Source organism: Ptychodera flava, unplaced genomic scaffold (assembly GCF_041260155.1).
Source record: "Ptychodera flava strain L36383 unplaced genomic scaffold, AS_Pfla_20210202 Scaffold_28__1_contigs__length_4768798_pilon, whole genome shotgun sequence".
Lineage (NCBI taxonomy): Eukaryota > Metazoa > Hemichordata > Enteropneusta > Ptychoderidae > Ptychodera > Ptychodera flava.
In genome coordinates this window covers 2091248-2109151 of record NW_027248350.1, presented here as the reverse complement: position 1 = coordinate 2109151, position 17904 = coordinate 2091248, and the positions used below count along the sequence as shown (strand labels likewise).

At 37.2% G+C, this 17904-nt stretch overlaps 2 protein-coding genes and 1 long non-coding RNA gene across 4 annotated transcripts in view; 1 reads left to right on the top strand and 2 right to left on the bottom strand.

Annotated features, from left to right (window-relative positions):
* The window catches only part of LOC139127030 (tropomyosin-1, isoforms 9A/A/B-like), a 109220-nt gene that overhangs the window by 37917 nt on the left and 53399 nt on the right, over window positions 1–17904 (bottom strand). The gene's annotated exons all lie outside the window — the stretch shown is intronic.
* Window positions 1–17904, top strand: part of LOC139127079 (uncharacterized) — a 64963-nt gene that overhangs the window by 23669 nt on the left and 23390 nt on the right. The window contains exons 1-2 of one of the 2 annotated variants that reach the window (XR_011550919.1): window positions 14123–14324; window positions 14972–15103. The exons of the other annotated variant lie outside the window; for it this stretch is intronic. This is a non-coding gene — a long non-coding RNA (uncharacterized lncRNA). Of the gene's footprint in view, window positions 1–14122; window positions 14325–14971; window positions 15104–17904 lie in introns of those variants that run through there. 2 annotated transcript variants of the gene reach the window in all.
* On the bottom strand, window positions 3459–6229 carry LOC139126939 (pinin-like). The gene is made up of 6 exons (XM_070692859.1): window positions 6082–6229; window positions 5658–5852; window positions 5244–5327; window positions 4819–4917; window positions 4155–4250; window positions 3459–3854 (listed from the first exon to the last, which is right to left on the bottom strand). Exons 1-6 carry the CDS (start codon window positions 6227–6229, stop codon window positions 3520–3522), a joined length of 957 nt encoding a protein of 318 aa, XP_070548960.1. The 3' UTR covers window positions 3459–3519.

Sequence of the window (17904 nt, the reverse complement as noted above, 5' to 3'; positions counted from 1 at the left end):
AAATATCTGGGTCTTTGTGTTGTTCTGCAATGAGATTTGATCTAGAAAACGTCTGACTTTGGTCAGCAGAAGTTTTACTGGAAGTTTCAAATCCACGAGGGATAACGGAATGATCCGTGTCAAACACCTGACTGAGAAAGGTGTTATTTAAGTCAACATCTGTGACATTATTTTTGAGAGTATTTTGATTCTCGGAAGTTTTCTTTGACATGGCTCGAGTAATGGCACATGAAGGAAATAAATCGGGTATCTCTTGTTCAATTGGCTCTGGATCCTGATCTAAACTGGGATTATCAGTCACAAGTGGATTAGTAATGACCTTGTTCCAAGCAAGGTCATTTCCAAGAAGAAGGTGAATCACTTCAAAAGGCAAAAAAGGCCTAATACCTAAAGTCACCGGTCCAGAAACAAATGGACATTATGGAGAGGAAGAGGAATGTAGTCATTACAATTTCCCCCTTTAATAAGAACTTTAGAACCTGAAAATGACTTTTCAGAAAACAGCAGGGTATCTGCCAACAAAAGAGACTGGGAAACCCCGGTATCTCTTAAATTTTTGACAGGGGTAGTGGAAGAAAAATCACTAGAATGTGATATAAAACCATCATGAATAAATCGTTCGAAAATACCCACAATGCTATCTTGAGAAGAATTGAACTTGACCTCATAAAAAAAAATTGGGGATAAGAGGGATTTAACCTCAGAAAGTGTGTTACACACATTATTAGACTCTAATTGAGTTGATGAAGAAATAAAGCCGGTGGGCTTAGATCCACTTTGACCACTTTGACCTTCACGTTTTCTTTTCAATTTGAAACAATCTGACATTAAATGGCCGTCTTTCTTACAATAATTACAAGAAAGTGTACCAAACTGTTTGTCAGAAGGAGATTGAGACTTGGGATCTGATGATGTGGGAGTGTTACTTGAACTGTGTGAACTGCTGTCATTTGATTTCCTACTCTCCTTTGAGAAATTCTTGGATGAAAAGGAGGAGTTAAATTTACCTGCATTGTTTCTGTATGGAAAGGACTGGGATGGTTTGCTGAGAAATGAAGATTTGTGGGTCAATGAATAATCATCGGCCAAACGTGCAGCAACCTCCAATGTATCTGCCTTTTGTTCATTGATAAACGTCTTGATGTCACTCCGGATGCACCTTTTAAATTCCTCAATCAAAACAAGCTGTCGTAATTTGTCATAATTCTGACTGACCTTTTCAGAAGAGCACCAACGGTCAAACAGTTGTTCTTTTGTTCGAGCAAATTCAACATAAGTTTGATCTTTCACCTTCTCACAATCCCTAAATTTCTGACGGTAAGCTTCAGGCACCAACTCATAACCCTTGAGAATTAATTCCTTCACAGAATCATAATTTGAAGCCTGCTCTACTGACAACTGAATGTAAATTTCTCTGGCTTTACCCACCAAAGCACTCTGCAAAAGCATAGACCAGGACTCCTTAGGCCAATCCAGACTCTGAGCAATTTTCTCAAAATGAAGGAAATATTTATCAACATCCTTTTCTTGGAAAGGGGGAACTAACCTGAAATGCTTAGTGATGTCAAAATTGTCTGAAGGGAAGAATTTTCCTGACTTTCTAAGCTCTAAACGCCTCATTTCTAACTGCAGTCGGTGTTCTGCTAATTCTCTTTCCTTTTCTTTTTCCTCTCTTTCTTTCTCCCTTTGTCTTTCTTCCATTTGCAATTCTTTTTCTTTCATTTCCAATTCCCTCTCTTTCTGTCTTTCTTCCATTTCTAATCTTTCCTGCCTATCTTTCTCTCTCTGTCTTTCTTCCATTTGTAATTCTTTCTCTCTCATTTGTAATTCTAGTTTCTTGATCTCCAAATTTGTCTGCATTTCTAATTCTAATTTTCTTAGTTCAAAGGTAGACTCGGGCTCATAATCTTTCAAGGTGGATTCCTCAAATTGGCCTAAATTAACTAAATGTTTTGCAATGTGGTACTGTATTTCCCGCTTGCGCATAGATCGTTTAACTTCTACCTTGAGGAAATTGGCCAGTGTTATGAGGTCGTCTTTTCTGAGGGAATCAAATGTGTCCTGATCAAGGTCATCCATTTCCTCTGGTTTAAATTCCGCCATGATTAAATTTCGCTGAGTTCACAGTATATAGTAGTTTTGAAAAGCTGTCAAAATGTTGTCAAACGGCTCAAAATATTCGTCTCCCGGACGAGCCCCCAATTTTGTTACATGCAGAGGATACGAACAAAAGGGTGAACTCAGCAGTTTCCGTTTAAACAAAATTTATTACGAAAACAAAACTAATTGCTAAGTTAGGGACAGAGTACAAGCTTTAAAAGTGTACAGACTACTTATCTCAGCTGGGACGGCAAAGCTCCAGTCTCAGAGTTGTAACAGTCAGTCGGATGAATGAACAGTCCTTCGGCTTGCAGGCTTGTAGTTGCACAAAGTCCAAAGTATAAATCCAGCGTTGGCAGTGAAGGTCTTGGAAAGTCTTGAGAATGACTACTGCTGGAGTTTAGTAACACACAAGAGACACGATCCCAAAAGTCTGACTGGAAGCAGTGCACGTCCCTTTTATAAAGGCATATAAGAACAATCTAGAACTTTTATTGACATGCTAATTACTGTTCTAAAATTATCTCTCTTACACAACTAATCAACTTTCCAGAACATTCCAAACATGACTAATTGAATTCAAGGTTGTGAGGTCATTAAGGGCAGTGACCTTGAGAATGTTCTAGACTAATTGAACTCAGGTCATGATGAGTGTGGGGGAAATGACCTACATAACAATATTACTTTCGGTATAATCAGGAACCAGAAATGAACAAAGTGTATTATTACACAACACTTCTACAGTGCTATTTTTTTTAACTGCTATACAAAATCGTGTATCATATGAATTTTACCATTGTTAACAAATTTTCATTTTCATGGAAGAGACTAAATTGGAAACAAACTTTGTTATTATTGTTGTCAAAGAAACTGATTCTTTTGTTCTCTGAAAGAACACCAAACCTGCAGCTGACTACATTGTTAGTACCTGTTCTCCATGTCTACACTTTCAAAGTTTCATGAGATGTCACATTTGCTTTTCTAGTATCTTACCATGAAGTATTTTATCATGTCAACATGTCTTGAAGAATGGGTCATTTCACAGGGGCTTAGTAAGGTCCAATTAAAAGGTAATGAAGGATATAATAATAAAGAATATACTATTAAACAATATTTCTTGTGTACGAGCCTTTTTCCCTTGTCTCGCTTATTCAGCCCCTGTGGTCATTTTCAAAGTCCTGATACACATACAAGTAGATTACTTAATTGTCTTAAGACGTTCTTCAAACAAACTGACATAAACATCATGCATACTCTGTCAACACAAAAACAACAAACCAGTGATTGGTCACACATAGCTGTTTATTTAACTGAGAAGAAATTGTAATGAATTACAAATACAACAAAATATTCAATGTCTTGATTCCAGTTAAATACCATTACAAGATGGATTTCAAAAATAAAATCAAGTAGTTAAATTCATCTTCTCTGACGTGTTTGGCGTACGTTGTAATCTTGACCCTTCAGTGTTCTTTTTGGTTGTCTCTGACTTCTTCGAACACGTTGTGGTGATGGCTGTGAAATGATGGTTGGCTCTGATGATTGAGATGACTCTGGTTGGCTTTGATTATGTGATGATGGGGCAGGCTGTGGCTGTGGCTGTGGCTGCGGTGAATGCTGGAGAGGGTGCTGATCAAATGTCAGTGAAGCATCAGTGTTGATTGTGTCGTCCTCCACTGGTGCAATCATAGACATCGATATGGAGGGTGGCGCAGTGGGTATTGCTTCTGGGGTTGACTGAATGTTGAGGAAATCTAAAAGAAGGTAATAAAAAAAACATGAGTACACTTTTACATGTTACACAACTGCAACATTAAATACTTTACACTTGTTGGTTTTTGCTTGTATATTATGAATGCAGATAAATTGTTGTGCTGACTAATATTTGACAATTATTTAAAGACTTTTAAACACATGTTGTGGTTTGTGTACAAAGGTCAATTTGCTCTTGGTAAAAATGATGTTTTTATAGAACGAGTTTGAATCCATACTTAAACTCACAGAGTGACTGACTGTTGCCCCTTACTTATAATAAAAGTAGTATTTACACTTACCTAGGTCTGTTTGGTTCAGAGTTGAATAATGTTGAAGTATCTGCTGCAGGGCTGGTACAGCTAGTAGAGGGGATAAAGCTTCATCAGGCAAGGAATCTATGAAAGGAGAAGATGTACATTTCCAAAAAAATCAAATGATGTTCAAATTTGTAATCAAAAGAATCGCATCACAAAGAATAAATGTAGTGATGCTTGGAAAGAAGCAAGCGATTTTGAATGCTCACAATGTCTCAATGAGGACAATTCACATAGTAAAGTTAACCTATGGAGGCTCACATAATTGTTTTCATTTCCTTCTGTGCACCACTGTACATAAATAAATCACAGCTTACTAAACGTATATATGTAATGTATATATTACTAACAAAATATCAGGCTGACAATAAGGTGACTCTGACTTCACACGCTGGCAGCCAAACTCATAGCAACTATAGTTCACTTTACATACTCACAATACTTTCATCTCGGAAACTGACACAATTTGGTAATGCTGATGTTTACCAAATTTTTTTTTTTTTTGGGGGGGGGGGGGGTTGACAGCAAACTTGCAAATCTCATATGAGTTTCTGGTGACAAATACAGTATTATTCTATTATGTTTCTAATAAACACTTTGAACTAGTATAACTGAAAATAATTAAAAACGTGGAAGGAAAAAATCTTACCATGAGGAACAGTTGATGACTGCTGTGGCTCTTCTGTATAATCTTCTGTTGGGGATGGTGGGAGCGAATGGGGTTGTTCTTCTTCTTCTACATTGTCACCTATAGTTTTGGTTTGACAAAAAAACTCAATTAGTTTGCTTTATCATTAGTTCAAGATTTTATACTTTAGACCTTTCCCTGAAAGTTATTTTAGAAGAAAAGACAATTGCCTTTGGAACCGAATTTCACCAAATGTATATCCAAATTCTCAAAATGTGTTATTCAAAATGTTGTTAAATGGTGATTCTATGATTTGCAGGATTTACAATTAAAGGCTACAGGGCTGATGAAGCTACTCAAAGAAATGTCCTTGCCCTCACAATGGATGTGATAGTCAGCTTTCTCATTGATACCTTATTTACTAATATTAAACAAAAAAAACTTACCATGAGGGACAGATGATGATTGCTGTTGCTCTTCTGGGTAACTTTCTGTAAGGGATGGTGGATGTGCAGTTTCCAGATTTTCACCTACAGATATATCATAAAAAAAGAATAGAGTTAGTGTACTTTATCATAAGTTCAACATTTTAAGCTTGAGATGATGTTCTGTGGGAGTCACTGTAGAGAAAACAGAACACTAGAAGAGAATTACATCAAATGTACAGCCATCTTTCCAAAACGGTCTGTACAAAAAAACCCCAATTTGACGTAGTTAAACTTATTCTATGATTCAAATTTCACTAGGAAAAACAGTTATGTTCGATTTGCTGGTTTTAAAATGAATACATCTTTATTGCCTGGTGTCTTCAAGTAAATATGTGAAAATTCTTATGTAAAAGCAATCAGTGTGCAACTTACCTGTCAGGTGTTGTTTCCCATAATACTCATAACACGCTCTGGTCGCTATTCTCAGCAAGTCTGTCCAACCGGAAACATGTTTGGGTCTCTTACACGGGTTGCTGTAGGGTACCTGGGCGGGCCACCATGCAGGAGCGTTTTCGGTACTATAGTTGTTCTCATGCAGGCGTACCCCACAGTGGTTGGTTGCGACCTCTTACAGTGACTTTAACAAGTTCGGGGATCAGATATCTAAATTCTTTGAAGGACAACTTGAGTAAGCTACCTTGTGGAGTCTCTCGTAGATCGGGTAGTTTTAGTACACTCACGCTATCAGTCACGGTGACACTGTCATCTTCATTTGAAGACTGCGTTGAAGTAACCGTTGTAGGCTGCAACAGACATTCTAGGTTACTGTGTACTGATTGTTGTAGCCTCTCTGTACCATGGGTAATACACTTCCTGCTCTTCGATATCTTGTCATAGAAGGTTACGACAACGGCTACTTCTAGGTTGGCTTTCTTAATAAACTTGTCGACTTGCCTCTTCAGCACAGCCCAGCTTTCAGCCTGCTTCTTCAGTAAGGATGACATAACGATAAGATTTATGGACGTACACTGCGATTACGACAGCTGCTCTGGCAAGAATGATCTTCTACGAAGAAACATGCCATTTTATATACATCGGTTGGTGTTGTAGGGTAGATCGTGTGGATCGTTACATTGTTGACGGATACTTTGACCACGGTCACCGTGCTTTGACATACCCGCCGCCCGTTTCACACAATGACGCAACGCCATGTCAGTTGCATTAGCCGACAAAACTCGTTATTAGCCCACTCTGTTTAAAGCATTCGACACTCGCTAATGGAGAAGAAGCCATTGTGCGGCTTCAAACTCAACCTCCAGAGGGAAAAGTACACATTCAGTCGGTCACTTCCCCATAAAAATAAAACTGGACGCCATGAAGCAGGATCGCGCCATCTTTGTTAACGTTCGTCACGGAGTGTACCATTTTTTCGAACGGGGAAAGTAGGAGAGATTGCAGTGGGTTCGTAAACAAAAGGCGGGAAGCCGTTGACACGTTTGACAGCGAGCGGCAGTTAGGTGTTTTGTCGGCGGCGATAAGACACATGCGGCCGTAACTCACTAGCACTGAAGGGGGGATCGAAGCTGTAAACGGCTTTCTTTTAAAAGGTGATAATTACATCGAAGTGAATCTGACAGGCCGTCACAACCTTGCGTCGCCAATGAAAAGACAGAACACGCACGCGTGCCCCGTTTGATGTATATTTTGTGTTGTTAGAACGAACGGTTACCAACGTAAACGCAGAAAATGTGGGTAGTTTCCCCATTACAATATATTATGATGTAGTATCAATTATTTATGTATAAGTGTAATTATGATGAAAAAAAATTCTCCCATACGATTTCACTCTTCACTCTGACAGTGATAATAGACACTCGCTAATGGAGAAGAAGCCATTGTGCGGCTTCAAACTCAACCTCCAGAGGGAAAAGTACACATTCAGTCGGTCACTTCCCCATAAAAATAAAACTGGACCCTGGACGCCATGAAGCACGTTCACTTGCAGGATCGCGCAGGCATGGCCATTTTTGTTTACGTTCGTCACGGAGTGTACCATTTTTTCGAACGGGGAAAGTAGGAGTCCACACCGAATGGTGTTGCCATTGAGATTGCAGTGTGGCGGGTTCGTAAACAAAAGGCGTTGATACGTTTGACAGCGAACGGTAGTTAGGCGTTTTGTCGGCGGCGAGACACATGCGGCCGTAACTCACTAGCACTGAAGGGGGGATCGAAGCTGTAAACGGCTTTCTTTTAAAAGGTGATAATTACATCGAAGTGAATCTGACAGGCCGTCACAACCTTGCGTCGCCAATGAAAAGACAGAACACGTACGCGTGCCCCGTTTGATGCGTATATTTTGAGTTGTTAGAACGGTTACCAACGTAAACGCAGAAAATGTGGGTAGTCTCCCGATTACAATATATTATGATGTAGTATAAATTATGTATAAGTGTAATTATGATGAAAAAAACTCCCATACAATTGCACTCTTCACTCTGACAGAGATAATACCCACTCAGGTAATGTTACAGTCAAAATAGCGAAACCCGTAAAGCGTACGTAAACATATGTACTTCATGCTTCGAACTGCGTTTACTCATGGTGTCGACACGTCACACAAAGTTTATTGAACATGCGTCTCTACTCTGCTCTGTATTCGGAAACGGAAAATTACTGGCAAATTTTTAATCTTGGGACTCGTGTTTCGCTGAATTCATAGCGTATAATAAATTAAAACTGACACGAAGGGCCGGGTTCATCGCGGTCACCGGCACACTAGCGGGCACGGCCGCGGTCCCGGGCTGCTGGTAGTCGCTCCGTATCGGTGTATCGATCAGTGTCTATCGATCACGCTACAGGTCGCAAAATAAAACATCCCTCCTACAAGGTGCTGTAGGTTGCAGAATCAAAGTGCTACAGGTCGCAAAACAGAAGTGCTACCAGGTCGCAGAATCAAATTGCTACTTGGTCGCAGATAGCATTTTCTTGAAAGTGCTACTAGCACTTTCTTGTCGCAGAATAGGTTTTGATACACCCATACATACATGAAATATTGGATAGTGGGATGATTGTTGTGTCAATAAGTGTAGATGAGAGACCATGACTGTACATTCAAAATATTAGATAGTGGAGTGATTGTTGTGTGCATGTAGATAGTTATGTCAATAAGTGTAGATACTGTACATTTAAAATATGGGATAGTGAAGTGATTGTTTAGTGCATGAAGATAGTTGTGTCAATAAGTGTAGTTGAGAGACCATTACTGAACATTCAAAATATGGGATAGTGGAGTGATTGTTGTGAAGATGTAGATAGTTGTGTCAATAAGTGTAGATGAGAGACCATGACTGTACATACAAAATATGGGAACGTTGGAGTGATGTACCGGTAGTGTGTATGTATATAGTTTTGTCAATAATTGTAGATGAGAGACCATGACTGTACATTCAAAATATTAGATAATTGGATAGATTGTAACGTGCATGTGGATAGTCATGTCAATAAGTGTAGCTCTACTAGATGAGAGACTGTGACTGTACATTCAAAATATTAGATAGTTGGATAGATTGTAGCCAGTATGTGGATAGTTATGTCAATAAGTGTAGATGAGGGACCATGACTGCACATTCAAACTATGGGGTAGTTGGAGTGATTGTCGTGTGTAGGTGGATAATTATGTCAATAAGTGTAGATGGAGAGACCATGACTGCACATTCAAAATATTGGATTATGGAGTGATTGTTGTGATGCATGTAGATAGTTATGTCAATAAGTGTAGATGAGAGACCATTACTGTACATTCAAAATATGGGATAGTGGAGTGATTGTTGTGTAGGTGTAGATAGTTGTGTCAATAAGTGTAGATGAGAGACCATGACTGTACATACAAAATATGGGATTGTTGGAGTGATGTACGTAGTGTGTATGTATATAGTTTTTTCAATAATTGTAGATGAGAGACCATGACTGTACATTCAAAATATGGGATAGTGGAAAGATTGTAGTATGTAGGTGGATAGTTATTTCATAAGTGTAGATGAGTGCATATCAGCACATGCAAAATATCTGATAGTGGAATGATTGTAGTGTGCATGTAGATAGTTATTTAATAAGTGTAGATGAGAGACAATGACTGTACATTCAAAATATGGTATAGTCTGATTGTTGTGTGATGTAGACAGTTATGTCAATAAGTTTAGATAAGGGACCATGACTGTACTTTCAAAATATTAGATAGTTGATAGATTATAGTGTGTATGTAGATAGTTTGTATCAATAAGTGTAGATGAGAGACCATGACTGTAAATTCAGAATATGGATAGTGGAGTGATTGTCGTGTGCATGTAGATAGTTATTTAATTAGTGTAGATGAGAAACCATGACTGTTCATTCAAAATATGGGATAGTGGAGTGATTGTTGTGTGCATGTAGACAGTTATGTCAATAAGTGTAGATGAGGGACCATGACTGCACATTCAAAATATTAGATAGTTGGATAGATTATAGTGTGTATGTAGATAGCTATGTCTCATAAGTGTAGTTGAGAGACCATGACTGCACATTCAAAGTATGGGATGGTTGAGTGATTGTAGTGTGCATGTAGATAGTTATGTCATTAAGTGTAGATGAGAGACCATGACTGTACTTTCAAAATATTAGATAGTTGGATAGATTGTAGTGTGTATGTAGATAGTTATGTCAATAAGTGTAGGTGAGAGACCATGACTGTAAATTCAAAATATGGGATAGTGGAGTGATTATCGTGTGCATGTAGATAGTTATTTAATAAGTGTACATGAGAGACCATGACTGTTCATTCAAAATATGGGATAGTGGAGTGATTGTTGTGTGCATGTAGACAGTTATTTCAATAAGTTTAGATAAGGGACCATGACTGTACATTCAAAATATTAGATAGTTGGATAGATTGTAACGTGCATGTGGATAGTCCTGTCAATAAATGTAGATCTACTAGATGAGAGACCGTGACTGTACATTCAAAATATTCGATAGTTGGATAGATTGTAGCCAGTATGTGGATAGTTATGTCAATAAGTGTAGATGAGGGACCATGACTGTACATTCAAAATATAAGATAGTTGGATAAATTATAGTGTGTATGTAGATAGTTATGTCTCATAAGTGTAGTGAGGAGACCATGACTGCACATTCAAAATATGGGATAGTGGAGTGATTGTTGTGTGCATGTAGACAGTTATTTCAATAAGTTTAGATAAGGGACCATGACTGTACATTCAAAATATTAGATAGTTGGATAGATTGTAACGTGCATGTGGATAGTCCTGTCAATAATGTAGATCTACTAGATGAGAGACCGTGACTGTACATTCAAAATATTCGATAGTTGGATAGATTGTAGCCAGTATGTTGATAGTTATGTCAATAAGTGTAGATGAGGGACCATGACTGCACATTCAAACTATGGGATAGTTGGAGTGATTGTCGTGTGTAGGTGGATAATTATGTCAATAAGTGTAGATGGAGAGACCATGACTGCACATTCAAACTATTGGATTATGGAGTGATTGTTGGGTGCATGTAGATAGTTCTGTCAATAAGTGTAGATGAGAGACCATGACTGCACATTCAAAATATTGGATAGTGGAGTGATTGTTGTGTGCATGTGGATGGTTATGTCAATAAGTGTAGATGAGAGACCATGACTGCACATTCAAAATATTGGATAGTGGAGTGATTGTTGTGTGCATGTAGACAGTTATGTCAATAAGTGTAGATGAGGGACCATGACTGTACATTCAAAATATAAGATAGTTGGATAAATTATAGTGTGTATGTAGATAGTTATATCTCATAAGTGTAGTTGGGAGACCATGACTGCACATTCAAAATATGGGATAGTTGAGTGATTGTTGTGTGCATGTAGACAGTTATTTCAATAAGTTTAGATAAGGGACCATGACTGTACATTCAAAATATTAGATAGTTGGATAGATTGTAACGTGCATGTGGATAGTCCTGTCAATAATGTAGATCTACTAGATGAGAGACCGTGACTGTACATTCAAAATATTCGATAGTTGGATAGATTGTAGCCAGTATGTGGATAGTTATGTCAATAAGTGTAGATGAGGGACCATGACTGCACATTCTAACTATGGGATAGTTGGAGTGATTGTCGTGTGTAGGTGGATAATTATGTCAATAAGTGTAGATGGAGAGACCATGACTGCACATTCAAACTATTGGATTATGGAGTGATTGTTGGGTGCATGTAGATAGTTATGTCAATAAGTGTAGATGAGAGACCATGACTGCACATTCAAAATATTGGATAGTGGAGTGATTGTTGTGTGCATGTAGATAGTTATGTCAATAAGTGTAGATGAGAGACCATGACTGCACATTCAAAATATGGGATAGTGGAGTGATTGTCGTGTGCATGTAGATAGTTATGTCAACAGTGTAGATGAGAGACCATGACTGCACATTTAAAATATGGGATAGTGGAGTGATTGTCGTGTGCATGTAGATAGTTATGTCAATAAGTGTAGATGAGAGACCATGACTGCACATTCAAAATATGTGGATAGTGGAGTGATTGTTGTGTGCATGTAGATAGTTATGTCAATAAGTGTAGATGAGAGACCATGACTGTACATTCAAAATATGGGATAGCCGAGTGATTGTTGTGTGCATGTAGACAGTTATTTCAATAAGTTTAGATAAGGGACCATGACTGTACATTCAAAATATTAGATAGTTGGATAGATTGTAACGTGCATGTGGATAGTCATGTCAATAAGTGTAGATCTACTAGATGAGAGACCGTGACTGTACATTCAAAATATTCGATAGTTGGATAGATTGTAGCCAGTATGTTGATAGTTATGTCAATAAGTGTAGATGAGGGACCATGACTGCACATTCAAACTATGGATAGTTGGAGTGATTGTCGTGTGTAGGTGGATAATTATGTCAATAAGTGTAGATGGAGAGACCATGACTGCACATTCAAACTATTGGATTATGGAGTGATTGTTGTGTGCATGTAGATAGTTATGTCAATAAGTGTAGATGAGAGACCATGACTGCACATTCAAAATATTGGATAGTGGAGTGATTGTTGTGTGCATGTAGATAGTTATGTCAATAAGTGTAGTTGAGAGACCATTACTGTACATTCAAAATATGGGATAGTGGAGTGATTGTTGTGTAGATGTAGATAGTTGTGTCAATAAGTGTAGATGAGAGACCATGACTGTACATACAAAATATGGGAACGTTGGAGTGATGTACCAGTAGTTTGTATGTATATAGTTTTGTCAATAATTGTAGATGAGAGACCATGACTGTACATACAAAATATGGGAACGTTGGAGTGATGTAGCGTAGTTGTAGTATATAGTTTTGTCAATAAGTGTAGATGAGACCATGACTGTACATTCAAAATATGGGATAGTGGAGAGATTGTAGCGTGTATGTGGATAGTTATTTCAATAAGTGTAGATGAGTCCATATCAGCACATGCAAAATATCTGATTGTGGAATGATTGTAGTGTGCATGTAGATAGTTATTTAATAAGTGTAGATGAGAGACAATGACTGTACATTCAAAATATGGGATAGTCTGATTGTTGTGTGATGTAGACAGTTATGTTAATAAGTTTATATAAGGGACCATGACTGTACTTTCAAAATATTAGATAGTTGGATAGATTGTAGTGTGTATGTAGATAGTTATGTCAATAAGTGTAGATGAGAGACCATGGCTGTCAATTCAAAATATGGGATAGTGGAGTGATTGTCGTGTGCATGTAGACAGTTATGTCAATAAGTGTAGATGAGGGACCATGACTGTACATTCACAATATTAGATAGCTATTAGATAGTTGGTTAGATTGTAGTGTGTATGTAGATAGTTATGTCTCATAAGTGTAGTTGAGAGACCATGACTGCACATTCAAAATATGGGATGGTGGAGTGATTGTAGTGTGCATGTAGATAGTTATGTCAATAAGTGTAGATGAGAGACCATGACTGTACATTCAAAATATTGGATAGTTAGATTGATTGTAGTGTGCATGTAGATACTTTTCAATAAGTGTAGATGAGAGACCATGACTGTACATTCAAATATGGGATAGTGGAGTGATTGTCGTGTGCATGTAGATACATGTAGTTATGTCAATAAGTTTAGATGAGGGACCATGACTGTACATTCAAAATATCAGATAGTTGGATGGATTGTAGAGAGTGTATGTGGATAGTTAAATCAATATGTAGATGAGAGACCATGACTGCACATTCAAAATATTAGATATTTGGATAGATTGTAGTGTGCATGTAGATAGTTATTTCAATAAGTATAGATGAGAGACCATAACTGCACATTCAAAATATGGGATAGTGGAGTGATTGTAGTGTGCATGTAGATCTATAGTTATGTCAATAAGTGTAGATAAGAGACCATGACTGTACATTCAAAGTACAGGATAGTGGAGTGATTGTAGTACAGTATTTGCTTTACTCATGCAGTGATTTATTTTGTTTTATCAACATTATCGGTTAAGTGAGACTTGATTTTTTAGATAGGTATTGTTCCATTCATCAGGCAAAAAGTCAGAGCCATTTGTTCATGCATAAATTGGCAAGTTACACTGTTTATCAGTTGCTCATCTTAGGCCCCAAGCCAAAAGTACCATTCATTTAAAACTTGCTATATAGGTATCTAAAGATAATGTCAGTCCGATAAGAGGAAATGTTGTTGAAATTTGGATAATTGTAATTTTTGCTCAATTTTCCCTGTTTTTTGGTAAAAAAGCCTTTTTTCTCTGAAACCGCAAGTCCAAATTCCAATTTCATTTGAAATGTGGTATCACAGTTCATAGGGGTGATCTCAGTCTGATTTGTCAAAATTGTTGTGAAATTTACAGCTACCCACTTAGGCCAGTACATTCTCACTGATTTTGCTTTGTTCTCGGGAAGGCTATTCGCAAGCTTTCCAGTGCAGGTTGACAGTGTAGATACTGTATTGGATGATGTCTCCTTGTCTGAATCCAGTGTAGTTATCATCCGGTTATTACAATTTGTCATCCCAATACTCCGTTCAGAATTAAGGTATGTATAAATGTTTAATTTGATTGTTTAATTAATGAGTACAATGAAATGAAGGTAAAGTGATATCTTTCAAAAAATCACATGATTTTGTTAGATCAAAATTTTTGGAATAACACATGTTTGTTAAAAGGTATAATTTTATGTCATTGTTGTGTATAAATAGTAGTGACAACTACAGCGACACATAAATAATATTTCTATCTCACTGGAGTTTCATCATGTAATTAAACAACTAACAAGTTATGTGTATAAAAACACCATGTAGGGTTAATTAAATGTGTATATGTAGGCCTGGTGTGATGTTCAGTACTGTATGGTCACACTGTTTATCAGTTGCTCATCTCAGGCCCCAAGCCAAAAGTCCCATTCATTTAAAACTTGCTATGGAGGTATCTAAAGATAATGTCAGTCAGATAAGAGGAAATATTGTTGAAATTTGGATAATTGAATTTTGCTCAATTTTCCCTGTTTTTTGGTAAAAAAGCCTTTTTTCTCTGAAACCGCAAGTCCAAATTCCAATTCATTTGAAATGTGGTATCACAGTTCATAGGGGTGATCTCAGTCTGATTTGTCAAAATTGTTGTGAAATTTACAGCTACCCACTTAGGCCAGTACATTCTCACTGATTTTGCTTTGTTCTCGGGAAGGCTATTCGCAACCTTTCCTGTGCAGGTTGACAGTGTAGATACTGTATTGGATGATGTCTCCTTGTCTGAATCCAGTGTAGTTATCATCCGGTTATTACAATTTGTCATCCCAATACTCCGTTCAGAATTAAGGTATGTATAAATGTTTAATTTGATTGTGTTAATTAATGAGTACAATGAAATGAAGGTAAAGTGATATCTTTCAAAAACTCGCATGATTTTGTTAGATCAAAATTTTTTGGAATAACACGTTTGTTAAAAGGTATAATTTTATGTCATTGTTGTGTATAAATAGTAGTGACAACTACAGCGACACATAAATAATATTTCTATCTCACTGGAGTTTCATCATGTAATTAAACAACTAACAGTTATGTGTATAAAAACACCATGTAGGGTTAATTAAATGTGTATATGTAGGCCTGGTGTGATGTTCAGTACTGTATGGTCACACTGTTTATCAGTTGCTCATCTCAGGCCCCAAGCCAAAAGTCTTATTCATTTAAAACTTGCTATGGAGGTATCTAAAGATAATGTCAGTCAGATAAGAGGAAATGTTGTTGAAATTTGTATAATTGTAATTTTTGCTCAATTTTCCCTGTTTTTTGGTAAAAAAGCCTTTTTCCTCTGAAACCGCAAGTCCAAATTCCAATTCATTTGAAATGTGGTATCACAGTTCATAGGGGTGATCTCAGTCTGATTTGTCAACATTGTTGTGAAATTTACATAATTGTGTTTTTGAGGCAATTTTTTGCCACTTTTGGTCAAAAAATTGTTTTCCCTTAAACCACAAGTCCAGTTCATTTGAGCTAGGTATAGAGGTTCCCAGGTGTGATATCAGTCAGATTGCCTGAAATTATGGTGAAATGGTTTTTTTTCTTGATTTTGGTAAAAAGTCTTTTTCTCTGAAAGTGCAAGTCCAATTCATTTAAAACTTGGTAATGTGGACCTAGGGGTGATCTCAGTAGGATTTGTCAAAATTGTAGTGAAATTTATATAAATTATAAAGTTACACAATAACATAATGGCAAATGTACATAATTTTCATGAATTTTCATTCAAGATCTTGTTTGCTATTCGCATCTTACATTTCTAATTCATAACACTCGTGAAAAAATGTTCAAAAAAATGTGGGAACAGTGTCCATGACGCTATTTTTTAAAAATACACTTTAAAATTACTCTAAAGCTTCAGCTTTCGATGCAAAAAATTTCACCAGCAAGTTGAAAGATTGTGTTCTATCTGAACTCGCGGCTTGCAGCATTTGCCCTTGTTATCTGAACACCAAAGTTAGTATTACTTAGCAACTTGGCAGAGCATTCAGCTTTATACCAAGACATTTGCCAAAACAAAGTCTAGTGTGTGGGTGTGGGAAGTCTGATACAACTCAGTAGGCAGCCCCTCTGAGTAAACTGATCTATTTATGTTGGTCAAACCATTTTTGACTGGCAATATTACAAATGTAAATGGAAGAATTTTTGAAGGGGGAAGTAAATACTGTGTGAGTAAAACAATAATTTGTGGTTACTTTGAGAATACATCATTCAATGCTCAACTGTGTTTGGACTGTGTAAGTGGTAAATGGTTTATAGCAACAGCCGCTTATCAGTTGACTCAGTAGGGCTACCTGCTGAGTTGTCTAAAACTCTGAAGCAGTAAAACAGACTTTGGTTTAGGGAACTCTGCTGCATATTGCTAAGTGCTCAGCCAAGTTTCAGGGTATTTTGGTGTTCAGATTCAACTGTAACAATTTAAAATTCAAAAGCTACCTAATCTCTGCTAACATTGTAGCACTTTTGACTTGGTTTCTAGTGAGGATTATCGGGATTTTGAACAGCTAATACCTTTCATATATACCTTTTTTGTTGATGAGAGCATCACACTGCATGCCCTTGGCGGTATATTTTTTTCTGTACGTAGCATAAACCAGTTTCTTGTTCTGCTCCCTGAAGCAGACTTGAAGGCATATTAGTCTTCAAGCCCAAGCAATGCCAACTTTTTGCTATTTTCTCAGTATTTTTCTTACATGTCTCAACTCCATTTTCTTGTTCTACTATTGATACCTTACAAAAGCTTCAATCATAAGTTTCTTAAGAAAGCCTGTACATGAGTAATGGCCACTATTATTATTGACAAATGAATTTTAGTCTATAGACTTTAATTCATTTTAGATCTTGTAATGTCATGCGTCCGTCCGTTCACACAGATATCTCAGACATGCCATGGTCAATTTCTTTCAAACTTTGCACAAGGATATTACCCTACCCCATACAGATGCACGTCAATTAATTTGTTTCACAATGGAATTAAATTTGGCCGTGTTAGAGGACTCTTTAGTTTCACTCTCCATAGACTTCCATTTATCAGGCAGTTCTCCATAGACTCCTATGTATAAGACAGTTCTCCGTAGACTTCCTTGTATAAGGGCCACAAAAAATAAAAATTTACTTTCTCATCGTATTCATATTGGAAAAATGATGCAGTGACACAGTTTTATTACCTCAATTTTAGAGCAAATAAGGCTAGAGTGCTAATTTTTGGTACACATTGCGAAGCATGGTGTCAAAACATTTCGCCACCATGTCAACTGAGGTCAAAGGTCATTGGCCTTAAATATCACACAAATGTGAATTAGCAGATAACTTAAAGGGCCAGATAGTTCATATTTGGTAGGTTACAGCACCTAATGGTTAACTATCTCATACCTTATTAAAGGGACATTATTGCATCTTTGACCTCATATTGTTGCAAACAAGCAGTAGCCGACCACAGACAACTTCCATCCCATTTGCGTACACCTTTAAAAAAACCCTTGGGTCTGAGGTTTATGGAGGTTACTGTTAACCTCAGAGTTGGCAGGTTGACCTGCGATCAGTAACCACACTGCAAACTGCTATCTGGGCCACTGTAAGCATCCGCGTGTAAAAAAAATA